This window comes from Vombatus ursinus, unplaced genomic scaffold (assembly GCF_900497805.2).
Source record: "Vombatus ursinus unplaced genomic scaffold, bare-nosed wombat genome assembly UNPS02015024.1, whole genome shotgun sequence".
Taxonomy (NCBI): Eukaryota; Metazoa; Chordata; class Mammalia; order Diprotodontia; family Vombatidae; genus Vombatus; species Vombatus ursinus.
In genome coordinates this window covers 751,863-763,602 of record NW_020954802.1, presented here as the reverse complement: position 1 = coordinate 763,602, position 11,740 = coordinate 751,863, and the positions used below count along the sequence as shown (strand labels likewise).

The window sequence follows — 11,740 nt, the reverse complement described above, 5'->3', positions numbered from 1 at the left end:
AGTGGGTTAATGTGGGTTATACCTATGAATATTTACCATATTAGAAATTAAAACATCTCAATATTATTATGAAAGAGTTCTGACCTCACAGACCCCCCTGAAAGGGTCTTGGGAAGTGCCAGGAGTCCCCAGACTATACTTTGATCTAGACCAAACCCCTCCTTTGACAGAGGAGGTAATGTCATGTGACCTGCCCGAGGTCACGTAACCTCCATTGTGACGGAGCTAGCCCTACAGCAAGTCTAAGGTCCATGTAAATCTAAGTCCAGTATGCCCATCAATCAATTGATCAATAAGTAAACAAGCATTTCTTTAGTGTTTACTATGTACCTGAAGGAACTATGGTAGACTCTGGCCAGTATCCACCCTCAAGGAGCTTACATTCCCTGGAGGACAACAATAAGGACATATACAAGCATATGCAAAATATATACATACATTCAAGATAATTGGGGAAGAGGAGGAAGGCAGTAGCAGCAGGAGATCAGGAACAAACTCAACATCCCTTTATTTTTAATATTTTCTGTTCTATACAAGCCATTTCCCAATTAATAAATGGGCAAAGGATGTGAACAGGCAGTTTTCAGATGAAGAAATCAAAGCTATCTATAGTCATATGAAAAAAAATGCTCTAAATCACTACTGATTAGAGAAATGCAAATCAAAACAACTCTGAGGTACCACCTCATACCTATCAGATCGGCTAATATGACAAAAAAAGGAAAGTGATAAAATGTTAGAGAAGATGTGAGAAAATTGGAACACTAATGCGTTATTAGTGGAGTTGTGGACTGATCCAGTCATTCTGGAGAGCAATTTGGAAGTATGCTCAAAGGAGGATAAAACCATGCATACCATTTGTTCCAGCAGTACTACTTCTAGGTCTGTATCCCAAAGAGATGATAAGAAAAGGAAAAGGACCCACACGTGCAAAAATATTTATAGCAGCTCTTTTTATGGTAGCAAAGAAATAGAAATTGTGAGGGGATGCTCATCAATTGGGGAATGGCTGAACAAGTTGTGGTATATGAACGTAATGGAAAACTATTATTCTATAAGAAATGATGAGCAGGCAGACTTCCGAAAAACCTGAAAAGACTTATATGAACTGATACAGAAGGAAATGAGTGGAACCAGGAGAACATTGTACACAGTAACAGCCACACTGTTCGATGACTAACTTTGATAGACTTAGCTCTTCTCAGCAATGCAAGGATCTAAGACAACTCCAAAAGACTCATGATGCAAAATGCTATGCACATCCAGAGAAACAACTATGGAGTCTGAATGCATATGGAAGCATACTATTTGCTCTCTTTTTCTTTTGTTGCTTTGTTTTATTGCTTCATTCTCATGGTTCCTCTCATTAATTCTAATTGTTCTTTACATCATGACTAATGTGAAAATATGCTTAATATGAATATATAAGTAGAGCCTGTATCTGTATCAGATCGCACACCATCTTGGACAGGGGAAGGAGAGGGAGGGGAAGAAAATTTAAAACTCAAAATCTTACGAAAGTGAATGTTGAAAACTAAAAATAAATAAATATTTTTAAAATTGCCTTTACATATAATTGGAAAAATAAAATACTATTAAAAAAGAAAAGAAAAAAAAATATATTTCCCATTGTACCTGAGGGTAGAGTTGGCCAAAAAACAACAAACAAAATCCTACAGAAAAGCAAAAGAAAACAAAATGTTTCTAAAACCAAGTCAAAATTCAGAGATCTTTCTGTTTCTTGACATACAAATTCCCAGTTTAGACACTTGGTTTCATCTGAAAGATCTCATGGATTAGGTCCAACCCACCTTGTCATCTAGGGGAATAAACATTTCTATAGCACTTACTATGTGCCAGGCACTGTGTTAAACACTTTGAACAAGTATCTTATTTGATCCTCACAACAACCCTGTAAGGCAAGTGATATTATTACCTCCATTTTATAGTTGAGGAAACTGGTCACACAGCTAGTAAATCTGAAGACAGATCTGAACTCAGGTCTTCCAACTCCAGGCTCAGCACTACCAGTTGACGTCTTCCTCACTATGGGTGTTCAGGAAGACTAGCACCTCTGGTGTAAGGACTTTCCGAGCCCTTTTCAGGGCTGCTCATGCACCTTTGGTGTCCACCTGGCACCCAGCTCTCACCTGTGGCTTCAAGAAGCTGTAGCATGCACAGCAGCCACACCTCACTGAACTGTGAAGGTCAGGGGTGGGGAACCTGTAGCCTCAAGGCCATATGTGACCCTCTAGGTCCTCAAGTGCAGCCCTTTGCCTCAATCCAAGTTTTATAGAACAAATCCTTTTATGAAGGGGATTTGTTCTGTGAAATTTGGATTCAGTCAAAGGGCCGCTCTTGAGGACCTAGAGGACCACATATGGCCTCAAGACCGCAAGTCCCCAACCCTGGGCTAGGCAGAAGGACCTAACTCAGGTTGAGGGTAACTGAAAGGCCACAAACCCTTTGGTGAGTTAGGGGCTGTCTACCCCAAGTATGTAAAGACTTGCTCCAGCAGAATGGGTGGATGAGAACAATTTGTTCCAATGGTCATAAAGACGGCTGAAGTAGGTGCTGTGGAGAGCTTAGAGCTTGGTTAAATATCAAAGATGCCAAGGTCATTCACTGCATCCTGAGCCATCAGCAGTCATCCTGACATTTGACTTGCCACTGGACTCTGATGACTCTGAGAGAGTGAAGCTGGGTGTGCAACTCTGCCTCACTTAAATCCAGTTCACACAAAAGTCAACAATATCTTCAAAAATGAAGGATGAACAATAACTTCACTCTCTATGCTTCCATTCTGGGAAGAAAAAAAAAACATTCCAAGGTCAGCAGTAGTGTTTAATGGGGAATTGAGAAATTCATGATCATCTTGTTGCATATCATTACCAAAAAACCCTGAAAATGGAAAGTTGAGCAAGACCATGTGCCAGTGTCACTAACATATCAAAGTAAAGAGATATTTTTCCTCATAATAATAATAGTGCTTTACAAATATTATCTCATTTTATTCTCACAACAACCCCATGCTATTATTATTCCCATTTTAAAGATGAGGAAACTAAGACTGGGAGAGGTTAAGTGATTTGCCCAGGGTCACACAGCAAGTAAGTATCTGATACAGTACTGTATCCACCACACCATCTAGAGGACCTCAAGTTTTAACACTGGCAGTTATTGAGAAAGCCATCGGTGGTTTAGCAAGGCAGAGAGGACTATTTTCTCTCACCCCCTTGCAGATTTCCCTTGATATAGTCTCTGACTTGGAGTTGGGGTCCCAGACACCTACTTCCCCCCTTTCTCATTATATACATGAGGTTTGGGAATTTTCTGGCCAAAGAACATCCAAAGAATTAGGGGAGCTCTCCAGGGTGACCAGCGAGCTCTTGATCGCCAAATCTCACGACCTTTTCCTTCAGTCCTCATCCTTTTTGACTTCACTGCAGCCTTTGACATTTGTCTCCCACTGTCTCCTCCTGGACATTCTTCTTTCCTCCCTGAGTTTCCGTGACTCCGGTTCTCTTCTGGTTCTTCTATTTTTCTGACCACTTCTTCTTAGTATCTTTCACTGGATCATCATCTATATCCATGGATGTCTTGGTCCCTCTCTTCTCTCTAGGGGTTCTCATCAGCTCGCATGGGTTCAACTGCTGTCCCGATGCAGATAACTCCTAGATAGTACTGGACTTGGAGTCAGGAAGACCGAGTTCAATCTTGCCTCAGACATTTTCTAGCTGTGTGAGCCCAAGTCAGTCACTTGATCTTTTTCAGCCTCAGCTTCCTCATCTGCAAAGTGGGAATAAAAATCTCATCTACTGGGGGCAACTAGGTGGCACAGTGGAAAGAGTACCGGCCCTGAAGTCAGGAGGACCTGAGTTCAAATCCAGCCTCAGACTAAACATTTGACACTTACTAGCTGTGTGACCCTGTACAAGTCACTTAACCCCAACTGGCTAAAAAGGGGGAAAAAAAAACTAAAATCTCATCTACCTCACAAGGTTGTTGTGAGGATCAAATGAGATAATGATGTGTAAACTTTAAAGTGTTTCATGGAAGCTAGTTAAATATTATCAATAATAATTATTGTTGTTGTGATAGTTATTATATTCTAGTCCAGGGGTGGGGACGAGGTTTGGGGAGATGGCTAGAGGCAGATGGCTCCATGTAGGAACACTTAATCTTCTTTCTTCCTTTTTCACTATGGCCAATAAACTATGTAGCCACACTATGTGAGAATCTCTGTCCAGATCTAGAGTGTGGGCTCTATTTCATACATTTGTTTTTAAGCAATATTCTACTTTAACAAGCTTTACTTCTAGCTAAATTCCAAACCCAGGCAGCCTGAGTTTCACCACTTGGTGATACTACTTGAAGTAAGAGTACTTTGGCTGTAGGGAAGTAACTTAGGCATTTGTGGGCTAAACTCCCTCTGGCAGCCAGGATCCTCTGATCCCATGATCTTTTAGAAGTCTATCTCATGCATGTGCCAATGGGGAATTAAGGCAGCAACTGGTCTAAAGAATGCCCCCTGGTGAGGAACTCAGATATTACTCTCTCATGCTGGATAATTAGTATGGTGACATACTGTCATCCTGTAGGCTTGAGGAAGATAGCACATAAGCTAATTTGGACTGCTACTACTATAGTGTCCCAAGTGTCACATAAGGAGTAACATAGGCATCACATATAAATGTGAACCATTATTATCACTAATAATGATAACGTGCATTTCCATAAACATCCCTGCTTTAGTCTACACCTAAGTCCCATTAAGGCTCTAGTCCGGGGTAAGGAACCTGCGGCATCGAGGCCACATGGGGCCCTCCAGGTCTTCAACTGTGACCCTTTGGCTGAATCCAAACTTCACAGAACAAATCCTCTTAATAAAATGATTTGTTCTATAAAACTTGGACTGAGGCAAAGGGCCACACTTGAGGATGTAGAGGGCCACATGTGGCCTCGAGGCCGCAGGTTCCCCATCCCTGCTCTAGTCCCAATGCTTCTATGAAGTCTTCCCTTACTATATATATATATATATATCTGGGAAAATCACTTAATCCTGTTTGCCTTAATCCACTGGAGAAGGAGATGGCAAACCACTCCAGTATCTATGCCAAGAAAACCCCATGGACAATATGATCCACGGGGTCACAAAGAACCAGACATGACTGAATCGACTGACCAATTTCAGAAATATATTTAATGCCTGCCACAGACATCTGCACTCAAGCGGATGGAATTTCCAGTTCTAGGCATCTGGAAATTGTTAAACATCCCATCCCAAAATTCCAAAACCACAATTACCTGCTCTATTACCCTACCCACCCATCTCTGCTCTTACCTCTGCCTACAATTTTGCTGTCCCATACTGTTGATTGAGCTTTTGTTTATTCATTTATCTTTGCAGCAAACAGTTACTGGTTCTGTGTGTCCAGTACCTTATGTGAGAGGTAGACTAAAGAATGCATAATTCTTGCTCTCCCTAATTGATGGGTAGTTTTCAGGGAAGGATCTCACTACTGACAAAGCTTCCTGAGGGTAGGAACTACTAATCTTTTAATATCTAAAAAAAAGTGTCCTTCACATAGTTGGCCCTTAATAAATGTTTTTTAAGTTGAATAGATTTGCATGAACCATACATGAGTCTATATATTTCTCATATAGGTAGATATTTGTATATTTCTAATAAATGTTAAAGTCTAGCGAGGCTGTTTTGTTATTCACTTGTCAAATGTGATAATAACATAGGTCAAGAAGATCCAAGTGTAATCTTGGTGTTGTCTGCGGCAAAGAAGAGTCTTCATTTTTTTAATTAATAAATTTTATTTTAACGGCCATGAAAAACATGGACAAAAGAAACAAAGAAAATAGAAAATGAATTGAGCATAAACATGGAATGGATGTATATACTTGGCTAGAACACTTTTTCAAATGTATGTATTAACTAAAATACTTTAGAAGCTTTTTAGCCCACTCAAATGTTCTTTTCCTCAGCAATGCACCTTTGGGGACTACTGAAATGTGTCAAGAACAAAAACGCAAAGTGGAACTGCATGATGTCGCAAATTTTCGACCAGAAGTGTCCAGTCAGTTCCTTGAAGAGAGGCCACTGTGCAAGCCAGTGGTCACCCAGCTTAAGGACAATAAAGCCCAGGCAAGATATCAAAGCCAGGCTGATATATGTGGCAGAGACAGGATCTCCATATTCCTGGTGCACATGTATGGCACTCCACACAGCAGCAAGAATATGACATGCTAGGGCTATATCAAATCCAAGATGGTGGAACAGAGTAAGGCCGTAACTGGCCAGGGATATACACTCAATAGAAAGGAACAACCAGGGCTGCCAACCATCCTCCAGGTAGCGGCACCAGACCACTGACCAAGCAAAAATGGGCAAGGTAAACCACTGGTCCAGAACAGCAGAGTGATGAGTCTGGGTCCAGATGCGTACCCATTGAATAGGACCATACACCAGGGCCATGCCTGCAAAGACATCTTTCAGGTAGTGGGCCTGTCTCACATCTTCATCATTTCCTATGACTTTCTTATTTTTCAGAAGCCAGTAGCATCCCAACAGCAGGTAGCCCACATTAATGACAGAATTGAAAGGCATGGCTAGAAAGGTCGGAAAGGATTGAACTGGAACCTCTGCATAATGTTCATAGCCAACTTCAGTGAAGACATCATCAAACAGCCCAGTGCTGACAGTGACAATACATAAGCAGGCTGTAAGAAGCACATGGTTCAAGGCCTGGTAACACTCTTGCTTCATCTGTAACAACAATCAGTGCAAATCCTTATTACATAGTCAAATAGAAACCTCTGTTAATTCTTTCTGAATTAAGATCAAAGGTTTATTATAAAATATATTACCCCTACAATTAAATCTGCAGGGAAAAAAAGTCTTTAATAAACTGAACCTTCTGAGTTTTCTCATAGACAGAAGCTGTGGCAGCTGGTTGTGCTAAGACAGAAAACTTCCTTCTCTTTTTCAGGTTTACTTAAAGTTTATATTATCAAAACAAGAGCAAGTGTCTGTCCACACAATGCTTCAGTAACCCCTCACTTTTTCATAATTGAAAAAAAAATCAAAAGTGAAACTAAACCTGCACAAACATTTAGGTTTCATTTGTTTTGTTTTTTCTTCTCATGATACCTAGTCTTTACTTTCTTAAAAGCTTTACCAGGTTCTTTCCTATGACATCTAAAATGTCTCCTTTTTTGCCTCCATCAAGCTCATGGTCGTATTTTCCTGTCTATGGAAGACTTTAAACTTTTCTAGGTATCTGTTCTATTGCTTAAATAATTAGATATAGATAGATGGATAGATATATACATATAATTGTGTATCACTGATATTTTCGGCAAGCCCAGACTTGTGGTCTCTTCAAGTTTCTCCCTTCAAGTATGCCAACATAAGGGAGTCCCTAAAACTTGGAATTCCTTTTCTCATGGAAACATTAAAATAGTGGTAAAGCTCCCAGGGCAGCCTACAAAAGCTTATTAACCCATAATGCAGTTGAATTACAGTAGTAGTCTAATTCCTGGGTCCTAGGAGAAAGGTGTTTTTCTCTTTCTTTTCTGATCAGGACCAATCATAGCAAAAATTTTTAAATATTTAAACTCCTGGCACCCTCTCTCCTCAAACTGCAATCCAATGCCATCCTAATGCCCTAAGTCCAATGTTAAAGCATCCCACTCAGACCAACTTCCCTTTACAAATGACTCTAAACTTCAAGATCACTGACCTTCTGGTGCAGTGGATAGAGCACCGGCCCTGAAGTCAGGAGAACCTGAGTTCAAATCCGGCCTCAGACCAAACACTTGACACATACTAGCTGTGTGACCTTGGGGAAGTCACTTAACCCCAACTGCCACACACACACACACACACACACACACACACACACACAAAAGATCACTGATCTTCCTTCCCTATACTCCATCAACATTTCCATTGCCTCAATGTGAATACATCATCTCATTAACCTTACCAGAGTCTTCAGAGTTTTTTTTGAAGGATGTTTTTTAACCCAACTGAATATCTGGTCAGTAGAATTTCAGGCAAAAAAACCGAGTGAAAAAAATTCAGGCACTGGGGGCATGATGAAAAGAGATATTCTTTGGGGGGTGGCTATCGCCCTAAGCAAGTGAACCCCACCTAGCAGTCACTGCCCAGTGTCAAATCCTCTGATGTATTTCTGAAATTTAGATTACTCCTTTGGAGGCTACAACAAACACATGATGACTATCAGGAGAGCTGGTTGCTTAAGCAGTTTCCTGTACGTAAAAGCAGCAACCAGACCATGTGAGAGAAGCTGAGACTTCAGTGTACATGCAGCCAAAGTATATAAAACAGAATAAAATAAATATTAAGTTACTGTCTGCCTAACGGACGAAAAGGTCTGTGTGTGCATTGGCCTCCTAACATTCTACAAAGCAAACGCTGACATATTATCAAGAGGACCAGTAGCCATGAGCCTGGGAAGCCTTTAGACGGCTTTGCCTTTATCCTGGCTTCTCAAGTATATTAAGCACAAAACCAAAGCAAGAAATGCTCGAGTTTTCTTCATGACAAATTGTTATGGTTTTTTTTTCCCCTTTTCAGGCTATAAATAGTTTTGGTATTGTCACTGGAGAACAGAACAGGAAACACAAGCCTATCTTTCCCGGACAAAATTCCTAAAAGGTGACATTAGAAATTCCTTAATATGGAAGTGGCTTGGGCCAGGAAAAGGACAGGTAATTTGTTGTTGGAAATGAAAATATTTGTTGGAATCATCTCTAGAAGACTGACAGGACTACAACATAAAAAGGCTCAAGTTCTGATCCCAGGGCTAAGAGAAAGCACTATGCTGAAGCTTCATAGTTGAAGATGTCATTTCTTACAAACAAAATACTTATTCAGAGACTGTTTATCCAGCAACTACAAGTGTATAGAATATTGTACAAATGGCCTCTGTTCATCCAAAACAATCTCACAAAGTCCAAATATGAAACCTAATGCACTATACTCAAGGAAAGTCCCTTGGAATTAGGTTAATAAGCTGCCAATTGGATGGAGTGAAAGCTGGGTATACTTGCAGCTGACAAGGAGGGAAGAAACTGAAAATTTCCCAAAATAAGCCTGGAGCCCTAACACCCTGAAGGCCCTGTAGTCTTTGCTGTTATATAGTGATATCTAACAACAGCAGCAGAAAAGGTCCCAGCCTTAGAAGTCAGGAGATTTGGGTTCTTATCATGGTTCTGTCACCAAGTAGCTGTGGGATTCCAGGCAAGTCACTTGGCCTTTCTGGGTCTCAGTTTCATCATCTTCTTTTTCTTTAATAATCAATTTTTTTATTTTTAAATTTTATTTTATTCTGAACTTAATAAAACAAGCATTTTAATAACAAAGGAGGATAGAAAAACAGAGGATTACACCTGAAACTGCAGATCCATTACGTACAACTTGCTATTCCTTTCAAATATACAACAAAGTTATCATGTGACTTTTTCCCCCTTCCCCTGCCACCCCAAACTTTAAGATGGCTACCATCTTACCACACATACAAATCTGTATGTATAATACACACATTATATACATATATGTGCATGCATACACATATATACATATACATGTGTAAATGACATAGATATATACATATACATATGTGTGTGTGTCAGTTCTTTTTCTGGATTCAAACAGCATCTTCCTTCATAGGATCTTTGCAGTTAATTGGGGTACTTCTAATAGTAAGAACTGACTTGGTTGCTCAAAGCTGTTCTTAAAACAATATTGCTGTTGCCGTATACAGTGTTCTCTTGTTCTGCTCATTTCACTCTTCATTATTTCATAGAGGTCTCTCCATGCTTTTCTAAAATCAGTGAGCTCATCATTTCCTACAGCACGACAGTATTCCATCATGAACATATACCACAACTTGGTTCAGCCATTACCCAATTGACAGGTATCCCCAAAACTTCCAGTTCTTTGTCACCACAAAGAAAGCTGCTATAAATATTTTAGATTATTTTCCATTTTCCCTAATCATCTTGGGAAACACACCTAATAATGGTATTGCTGGGTCAAAAGGTATAGGCAGTTTAATAACTCTTTGGGCATAATTCCAAATATCTCTCCAAAAATGGTTGGATCAGCTCACAGATCCACCAACAGTGAATTAGTGCCCCAATTTTTCCACACGCTCTCTAATATTTGTTGCTTTCCCCTTCTATCATCTTAGCCAATGTGATAGGTGCAAAATGGTTGTTTTAATTTGCATTTCTCTAATCAATGACTTAGAGCATTTTTTCATAAATTATTTTGATTTCTTCATCGGAAAATTGCCTGTTCATATCCTTTGACCATTTATCAACTGGGGAACGACTCCTACTTTCATAGATGTAACAAAGTTCTTTACATATTTGAGATATGAGACCTTTATCTGAGAAACTGTCTATAAAATTTTTTCCCCAGTTTTCTGCTTTCCCTCTGATCGTGGCAACATTTGTTTTATATGCACAAAAACTTTTTACATTTTACATCTCACAACACTATCTCTTGTTTGTTCATTAATTTTTTACCTATCCATAAGTCTAATAAGTCTTATGTTCGATGTTCTTCAAATTTTCTTGTAATATCTCCCTTTACATCTAGGTCATGTATTCATTTTGACCTTATCGTGGTAAATGGTGGAAGATACTGGTCTATGCCCAATTTCTGCCAGACTGCTTTCCAGCCTTCTCCAAAATTTTTACCAAATAATGAATTCTTATCCCAAAAACTTAAGTCTTTACACTTGTGAAACACTGAGTAACTACATTCGTTTGCTGCTGGAGATTGTATGGCTACTCTGATCCACTGATCTACCTTTCCCTTTCTTAGCCAGTACCAGATACTTTTGATAATTACTGCCTTATAATATAGTTTAAGATCTGGTACTGCTACACCTCCTTCCTTTACATTTTTTTCCATTAATTCCTTTGATATTCTTGACCTTGTGTTCTTCCAAATGAATTTTGTTGTTTTTTTCTAGCTCTGTAAAATAATTTTTTGGTATACTTTCCTCATCTTTAAAATGAAATGGTTGGAGTCCCTCTCAGCTCTAACAGCCTATGACATGATGGTTCAGAACTATGGTCCTTAGTTTAGCCCCCTTCCATGAGTGCTGCTAGCAGTAAAATGGGCATCTAGGTGCCACAGTGGATATAGCACCTGATCTGGAGTCAGGAAGACCTGAGTTCAAATCTGGCCTCAGACACTAGCTGAGTGACCCTGGGCAAGTCACTTCATCTTGTTTGCCTTGGTTTCCTCATCTATAAAATGAGTCAGAGAAGGAAATGGCAAACCAGTCCAGTATCTTTACCAAGAAAACCTCAAATGGGTCATGAAGAGTCAGACATGACTGAAGCCACTGAACAACAACAGCAGTAAAATACCTTACAAAATCTTAAAAGGGTCATTTGTGAGGATGTCCTGTAATGACTGAGCCACTATAGGACAGAAACCTGATTGGAAAACACGGGGTTATGGTACAGCCCAAGAGTAACTGGTGGGGAAGGAGAGGAAGAAAATAAAGGGAATTGGCTCCCAAGAACAAGGGGCCCTATAGAGTTCCCACTAACAAGAGGCCTTATGGCCCCAAAGCTATTTACCTCCCCCCTCAGTCCCCTGGAGATCCTGCTTGTCACTGCTTTCTGTCACACACACACACACACACACACACACACACACACACACACACACACACAC

At 39.9% G+C, this 11,740-nt stretch overlaps 1 protein-coding gene across 8 annotated transcripts in view; it reads right to left on the bottom strand.

The window, feature by feature from the left end:
• Nucleotides 1-5,840: 5,840 nt before the first annotated feature.
• Nucleotides 5,841-11,740, bottom strand: part of TMEM187 (transmembrane protein 187) — a 12,480-nt gene continuing 6,580 nt past the window's right edge. For 7 of the 8 annotated variants that reach the window (XM_027845820.1, XM_027845823.1, XM_027845822.1 and 4 more), the window contains one exon: nt 5,841-6,778. In XM_027845820.1, the coding sequence (XP_027701621.1) occupies nt 5,978-6,778 (801 nt within the window). In that variant the 3' untranslated portion in view covers nt 5,841-5,977. Of the gene's footprint in view, nt 6,779-8,000; nt 8,240-11,740 lie in introns of those variants that run through there. The other variant, XM_027845827.1, reaches the window with a different exon arrangement.